Here is an 8,288-nt window from a genome sequence, read left to right as displayed (position 1 = left end):
AGGGGTTAGCAAGAGACTTAGTGAAGAAGTCGGTAATTGGGATGGGATTAAAGTCCATTTAAATCTATTAGTTATGGTATACCCAATTCCCTTCTAATACAACGTTAGAAGCAGAATTCAATGTGGAAAGATCATAGTTAAAGATTGGAGCAATTGTGTTTATCTTCCCAAGGTATGTGCTCAGACCTGCAAGTGATGGCTAGGTTGAAGTATATCTTCTTAATGGTTCTTTTGAAAAATTGCAAATGCAGGTGCAAGATTAAAAGGATCACCTATGTGAGCATGAAGTTTTGCCGCTTCAAGAAGCTTGGACTTAGCTTCCTATATGCTTATTAATGGATAAGGACACATGGCTTGTAAAGTGTCAAGTATGAATAGTAGAGTATTGTAAGAAACATATGTGTACTATATCTTTAGATATTCAAATGGATTGACGGGTTCAATCATTATGACACCCCGATTTTCGAATATTTGGAATGTGTATTTGTACTAAGATGAAAATTCAATCGTAAGACATTTTCTTCTATGCATTTGTTTGATCGTTATACATGTAAAGTAAATCAAGGATTATACTAAAATGGGGGGAGTTTGTTGGTGATTTCAGTATCATCAATGCATTTTGGTAGTAATGTGATTTATTATAGGCCAATGCAATTATGCGTTAAGTTTGAAACGAGTTAGGGTAGTGCGGAGTGCACGCTCGTCGAGCCAAACGCGTAATTGAATATGAATAATAGAAACGGGCATAACGTTTCGTTTGAATAGTTGCACCCGTTCCCAACGGACATAACGATTCGTTTGAATAGTTGCACCCGTTCTAACAGACATAACTGTTTTCCGAAAAGGTGTGTCTGTTCGTTTCTATTATTGGTCTCCTATATAAGGAGTCTTTTGGTCTCGATTTAAAACACGAAATCATATACTTCCTCTACATTCTGATCTGTTCTCCATTGTCAGAAACAGATTGATTCTTCAAGAATTATCCCCGCAAAGATTTCGTGAACCCAGACAAGTATAGGGTCGAAATACTTTGTTCGGAAAGTGAACGAACACGATTCTTGAAGATATCCAGGATTATCATACCATTTTTCTAACAGTAACAGGCTTCAGGCCCATTATAGTGAGTGAGCCTATGATGTGAGAATACGCTGACGTGGATAACTGCCACAACAAAAAAACTGATTCCCTCCCTCCCAATCACTTTTCCCTCCAAAAAATCCGCCACTGTAGTTTCAATCTTTCTCAACAATGGCGTCAACCTCTACCTCCGCCTCAACTCAGAGGTCTCCGTTGCAACCTCCGCCGGAATCTTTCCTCCGCGACCCGTTTGCGCCGGAGATAAACTCACCACCGCGCAACTACTTGGAAGAAAGAGTGTTCAAGAGAAGGCGCATTGAAGAAACCCAAGACAAATCACTCATCCACGGCTTGGAACTTCAACAACACGCAGCGAAGTTACTCGAATCCAACGAACTCTCGCCGCTTCAAAAAGCGATTGAAGAATACACTGAAACCAAGAAAGAAACGTTAATCACAATTTTCAAGTCATTCGCGCTTCATTACCCTAATGCATTCTCATTCAAGCTCGCGAAAATCCTCGAACTCCACCCTCCGCTTCGAACGCGAATCCAAACCGTTGCTCTTCTCCTTGAAGTTCTTCCTGAAGGGGTAAACAGTTCTATGCATTCGTCTATACTAATTCAACTCAAGAACCCTCTCCTTCATTCGCTCAAGGCAGAATCTGAAGAAATTGTGTTTCCTATGCTCTGCGAAATGATTGGCATTTTCGCTGACAGGTTGTATCAATTAACTCTCGGAGATTGGGAGGAGCTTCTTCAGTATGCTTGCGATTGCATTTCTGGAGATGCGGGATCGAATAATAAGAAAGGGCTTAGGTTGTTAACGGAGCTTTCGGAGAATGTTTTTCTGAATAGAGAGTTCTGGTTGAATGAAGGGAGGTTTGATCTTGTCTTCTCAAACATTCTGGAATTTGTTTACTCGGAGGATCGGGAATTGAAGGCATTGGCATACAATGCATCGATGTCGTTGATGTTACTGTCGAAAGGTCTACGGAGAACAAAAATATGTGACATTCTCCTGCCAATTTTGTTGAATATCATTGATCAACATGGGGAAGAAGAGATTGTCGTAGATAGGGTTAAACGTTTGGGGGACTTAGTAGCGCAGGAAGATGGACTTATTTTTAGGGGGAAACATGGTGAAGTGTTTTGGTGCATGATTCGAGTAGCAGAGATAAAAAATGTGAGCGAGGAACTGGTGGTTGCTGCAGTTAATGTTCTCAAGGAGCTTGGTGTGAACGACGGGAAGGTGATTGGAAGTGTGATCAGGAATCTTTCTCGTGAGGAAGTGAGGAGGGTGCTTTCGGTTTCTTTAAACTTTTTGTCGTGTGTTGATGATGATCCTCTTTGGTATGACGTTGACAATAAGGATTTTAATGACGACGGGATAACTGATCCTTTCTACCATGGGGTCTTCTTGTTCGATTTACTCTCTTTAGATGGGGATGGAGGTGTGTTTATTCCCACGGCAATGGAGATGATAACAATGCAATATGCATCTCATATTGATTGGCGCTTTCGGCATACAGCAATGCTTGCCATAGGTTGGATCGTTGAGAGAAACATCAATGGGGTATGTATGTATATATATTAAATGAGCTTTAAACTCTTAAGTGTTTTCATGATGATGCATTAGCTTATAGAAAGAGCAATCGTGCCATGTAATTTTTCTATGTCTGCTCTGTCGTACATTGTTTTGAGAAGCATGTATGTGTTTCTAAGGAAGAATTGTGCTCTTTTCCCTTTCATTAATTTTATCATGTGAGCTAGGGTAAATCATGATCAAGGATTTGAATCAGGTCTGCAGTCGTATTGCTATGTGATCCTTAATATTATGAAAAATAGGAGACTTGCCATGTGGCTGCAGGAACAAGGAAAACAATTATGCCGCGGCTGCAATTACAGTTGCGGGAGATATTTAAAACCTAATCATGATATATGTGTCATGATGTGTGGTTGTGTATGATGCAGATTAAGTTTTGCATTTGTATTTTGATTTTTGTACACAAGCCTAAATCTAAATGACAACACTGATTTTAAATAATTTCATTCCATGTGCACTTTTTGCGTACCAGTCAATAACATTTAACAAGTTAAAATCTAAAGGATTATGCAAGATATTAGATACTCAGTTTGTAACTCAAAAGTGGTTGGTTACTTAGAACTGTGTTATTAGAACAGTATTTATTAATGGATGCCTGCGCAACACATTCCTGTATGTGAAGTTGGCCATTATTATGCGTACACGGTGCCAAAAAATGATTTTTATTAGTAGTTATGTTGATTTCGAGCATATCATGTTATTTGTGATGCTAACAATTTCATTCATGTATGATTTTCTCTTCTCTTTTGCCACCACAGGAGATGGAGCAGTACTTTGACCAAGTTCTGAGACTGGTCTTTAAGTCACTAGATGATCCGGACCCCCGAGTACTTTGGGCTACCATGCATACAATTAAGAGTTTGACAGAATATGAGGAACTATTAATGAATGGCCGATATCACAAGAAGTTAACCGCTAAACTAGTTCCATTCATTAGATGTTACTATTGTGCCCGTGTACAGGTACAAAATATTAATGCTGCAGCTTGACATCTGTTAGTAAAGAGTTGCCTGTTTTCGCTGTTTCAATTTATATGTTTCTAATAAACTATTGACTTATTTTATAAATAATATCCTTTGTTTACTATTTTCTGCAGAGATATGCCGTAATTGCCGTTCGATCCTTGGTAGAAAATTGTGGCTTAGATAACATACCACCTTTTGGGGAGCCGATTGTAGCATCATTACATACATTTCTTAATGTACGTAGTCCTTAATTTTCACTATATGTATCAACTTCTCATTTACTCATGTATTATGCTTTTATATGCAATTATTGTATGTTGTACAGAATCCATATGATTGCTTCTACATATTTACACATGGTATTGGTGTAATCTCAACCATTATTTTTCTATGGTTTCTTATGTTTTATGTACTTACAATAAGCTAAATGGTTTTTCTAAGTTTTCAGCATGAAGATCCAAAGTTACAGGAGGAAGCTATTGATACCCTGAGATTGTTTGCAGTCTTAACGCCGGTATACATTAATATCTGAAGTCGTAGGTTTTGATTACGGTAAATAACTATTCTAATGTGATTTGATATGTAAATGTTGCATGCAGAGAACTTTTCGCCAAAAATATTACGATACTACAATGGAAGCACTGAAAGGCATTGTGTTTAATCAGTATAGTTTATCTAGACTGTTGGTCTTTGCCAAATATCTAGAATGCATGGTATATCTTGTTAGGAAAATTGGGCCAGATAATTTCAAAGAGCAAGAAGCTATTAAGGTGAGTATTTCTGCTAATTCAAAGTTAAATTTGAGACAAGTAGAAATTCAAAGTTAATAGGGGAATATAAAAGATTTAATTTTATTGGTCATACAAATACTTTTGCGACCATTCACGAATGGTCTTGATGTAGCTTATGATCTTGGTATATATCATTCCAAATTTGGTTGAATTTGTGACAAATTCATATAGCATAAAGGTGTCAAATATTTATGAAATAATTTCATTTTGTACTAATTTATTTATCTTGTAACATTTAAAGGTCGTGGAATCTATAATATCACTTGAAGGAAAATTGAGCAATACAGAACACATGACAAAATATATCATCTTAAAGGTATATTTGAAATCAATGATAGGCCAGCCATTTACCTCCCCCGCATGATAATGCTAGTTGAAAGTTTGTATTCCTGATTGAATAGATATTAACATTGTGCAGGCTCTGGATCAAATCTGTCGATGCCCAAGAGTGCGTATTGACAAATTTATTGATAAAATTATGCCAGTGTTGCTTGGATCTGGTCAACTCTGTCTTGACTTAACTGTCGATAAACTCAAGGCTGATCATGACAAGCGTTTAATAGAAAACATGATGGTTCTGGTTTGTAATACTTTGTCATATTGTGCTGTTCGGTCATATATAAACTTTTCCCCCCACATTAGCAAGGTTGGTTTGACAGATCTGAAGATTGTGGTTTATGTAGAGGTGTCTACCTAAAAAATAAACATGTGACTAATAAAACCTGTATTCAAATGTTTAGGTCGCTATATTATTTGTGAGCGTGCTTGATTGTTCTAGATTTCAAGTTCGCAAGACTTCTATTTTAGGTGAATATAGATTTAAATTATTTGAGTTCAGCTTAAAATCGTGAAATTTGTGTCTGTCATTTTTGATAAATTAATTCACATTCTGTTTCTAGGTCTTCCAAACCTGTTACTCTCACTTAAAGTAGGAGACACAGATAGTAACACTAAAAGTGATCTGACTTTCTTCATTGTGCGATCTCTGGTTGAAATGTTGAAGAAGGTATTTGGTTATCCCTCTAACGTCTTAATTTATAAGTTTATGCATCAACTTATTTCTTGTCATTTCAAAACAAATGCAGGAAACTGATATGGCTTTTACTAGAATAATATTGAGGTCACTCCCCAAATGCATTCAGGTACAATACAATTCTGCAAAATATATATTGGTAATATGTTTGGATCACATATTTTCATATAGTAACACATGTTCATTATGCAGTCTTCTAGTACATTTTTCAATGATTCATTGATCAAGATTATTGCTGACGAGATAAAAGATGCCCTTCGAAAGATTATTAAAATTGGAATAATGAAAGAACAAGGAGTGGGAACTTCGAGAGGTAGATGTGAATCTTTAGCAACAGAAGATACACTTCAGGTTGTTTCTTTAAATTCTCTTGCTTTTGAATACACATACATTATTTTATATACGAAAAGGTAGAATCAATAATTAGTTAGTACAAATACCAAAAATAAAATAATTAGTTAGTATATTAAATTGTCCATAGTATTTAAAGAAAAAAAAATACACAATGATCAAATGTATATTTTGTTATCTAAGTGAAACTAAACACACACTACTAAATCAATTGAATGTAAATTTGTTTTTTTTCTCTTGATTAGACATCAGGTGACTTTTTAAGCCTGAATATTACTTAAACAGTTAAACCAACAACTTATAAACTCCAATCAATGACACATTATTAATAATAATATAAAAAAAAGTCTCAGGCTGCTAACAAATTTGTTCAAAAACCAGATTGATAGAGCTTAATATTTATACAATGTAAATACTTTTCGTATATACTTTCATCTACAAAATAGGAATGATAATCAGCTTTTTTGCTCTTCACAGGATATAGTTAACTTAATAGCAACAACTGTTGAAACATTTAAAGAACGATTCACGCTACATGCTGATGACCTCATATCAATGGTTGTCGTGCTTTTGGTATGTTCTCCTTTGTTATTTTTCTCATGCTACAGCTATTTTTCTCATTAATTTATTGCTTCAACGTGATCTTTGGCAGGCAGATGACAATCCAGATAGATTGATAGCTTTTGCAATTTCCATTTTTAACGTTATCTTTCCACTTTTTCCAGACAAATTGCCTCTGTAATTCGTTTATTTTATCAGTTTCGTCTAAAGTTATAGCAATAATAATAAATGCCTCTCTTATTTATACATTTTTTTTCTGTGGGTGCTATTTGAATAGGTATCATGACAGATATAATATGGCCTCCAGTTTCGTTTTAAGGAATAATTATCCTTGTTCCAAGCTGGTATTTTCAAAATTGTCAATAATTTTGATTCTTTACTAATTTATATCCGAAACATGATTATTATTTTTTGGGTAATGATTATTCTAGCCTGCTATACCAGCAATTGGTATTTGTGCTATGTTTGGAGGAGATCGATTTAAAGCCTTTGCTAATGGTAACTTATTTAAGCTCTTAACTTTTTTTGAAAGTTTATTTGAACTTTTAAACTTAAAAGTGCAGAAGTGTGTGTCTGTTGATTTTCTTGGAATATGACAAGTAATAGGTTTTTGCAGCCGGTATCTTTAACCTATATGTTGAAATGAAGAAAAGTCTTCCAAATAGTGAACCGAATGAAGACGGAGAGGTAACAATGTTATGTGATAACGCAGTTGCAGCCCTTGGAAAAATCTGTGAATTTCATGGTGACAGTATAGACCCTAAGGTAATACAAAATAGATTCTCTACCTTCGATATTTGGTAACTTTAGTTTATGTAAAAGAGGGAACAATGTTTACTGCTAGTGCTAGCTTTTGCCTATCCACATTCTTTGTTTGTTATCCTCAATCCTAATGGTTTTTAAGCAGGTGTTTCAACGATGGTTAAACTTCTTGCCATTAAAGCATGATTTCAATGAAGCTAGATATACACATGGACTGCTTTCTAAATTGATACAAAGGTGTCAAAATGTTCTTAATTCTCCTTTGGACCACTTTCAAATCATTATTATATTTATACTTTGGTACACATGTTCCTGTCTGCATTGATCAGGTCTGATAAATACCTATTTGGACATAACAATGAGAATCTTCCTGAGATTATTTCGGTAGTAAAAGAAGTAAGTAGAAACAATTTTCTGTATTTTGGAAATATTGATTTGTTTGAATTAATATTTTTTTTGTATGTGTAATGTATACTTTCCTATAGATTTTATCTGGACCTGTCCGTTTGGGAACCGAGGAAGCTATCAATTTGATGATTGACTTCATAGATCAACATGGTGGAATGGAAATTGAAATATGAAGGTGGAAGACTTTTTGTTTTCTAATAGAAATTGTACAATAGATAATATTAGACAGGAAGATTTCAATTTTCCAATGTGTAAAAGTACAAAACCATTTGTAAATACAAATGTACAGTATTACTTTTTTGACTTGTTAATGTACAGGAGTTTTGTTTTATGCACCAATGCTTTTTTTGGTGTACTAATATGAAAACAAAAAATATTTATAAAATTTATTCAAATATTGTATGCCTGAATTTATTTACTTCTTTATAATTATTAGCAAGACTTACATGTCCCATGGCTTCTCTCTCTTTTTTAGTAATAATTTGATATTGTATTCAATTATTTATAAGAAATTATAGATAAAAATTGTTGGAAATAAATTATTCGTCCTTGTAAATTAGTGAGTTTTTGGATTTCGTCCATGTATTTTTTTTAAACAGTTCTTGAATGTTAAGAACCTTTTCCAATTCATCTTTTTCTTCTTCAATCCTATTCGTTTTAGCTCTCCAATCTCCATTTTTGCACATTGAAGCATGTCTTTGTCGCCTGTTGTGAATTCCACCTCATTTCAAATTC

The 8,288-nt window shown here is 34.6% G+C and overlaps 1 protein-coding gene across 1 annotated transcript; it reads left to right on the top strand.

Annotated features, from left to right (window-relative positions):
• The first annotated feature begins 1,239 nt into the window (after positions 1-1,239).
• Positions 1,240-7,781, top strand: LOC131625486 (uncharacterized). Its single transcript, XM_058896341.1, has 19 exons — positions 1,240-2,652; positions 3,441-3,644; positions 3,779-3,883; positions 4,096-4,161; positions 4,247-4,417; positions 4,680-4,754; positions 4,857-5,084; positions 5,179-5,245; positions 5,338-5,465; positions 5,524-5,580; positions 5,664-5,822; positions 6,300-6,395; positions 6,475-6,560; positions 6,661-6,727; positions 6,815-6,881; positions 7,000-7,148; positions 7,291-7,382; positions 7,475-7,541; positions 7,631-7,781. The coding sequence occupies exons 1-19, from the start codon at positions 1,249-1,251 to the stop codon at positions 7,724-7,726; spliced, it is 3,384 nt and encodes a 1,127-aa protein (XP_058752324.1). The 5' UTR covers positions 1,240-1,248; the 3' UTR covers positions 7,727-7,781.
• Positions 7,782-8,288: the final 507 nt, after the last annotated feature.

The sequence above is a fragment of the Vicia villosa genome, unplaced genomic scaffold, assembly GCF_029867415.1.
Source record: "Vicia villosa cultivar HV-30 ecotype Madison, WI unplaced genomic scaffold, Vvil1.0 ctg.000218F_1_1, whole genome shotgun sequence".
NCBI lineage: Eukaryota > Viridiplantae > Streptophyta > Magnoliopsida > Fabales > Fabaceae > Vicia > Vicia villosa.
Note: the sequence above shows the minus strand (reverse complement) of the source record. Positions and strands in the feature narration are given on the sequence as shown.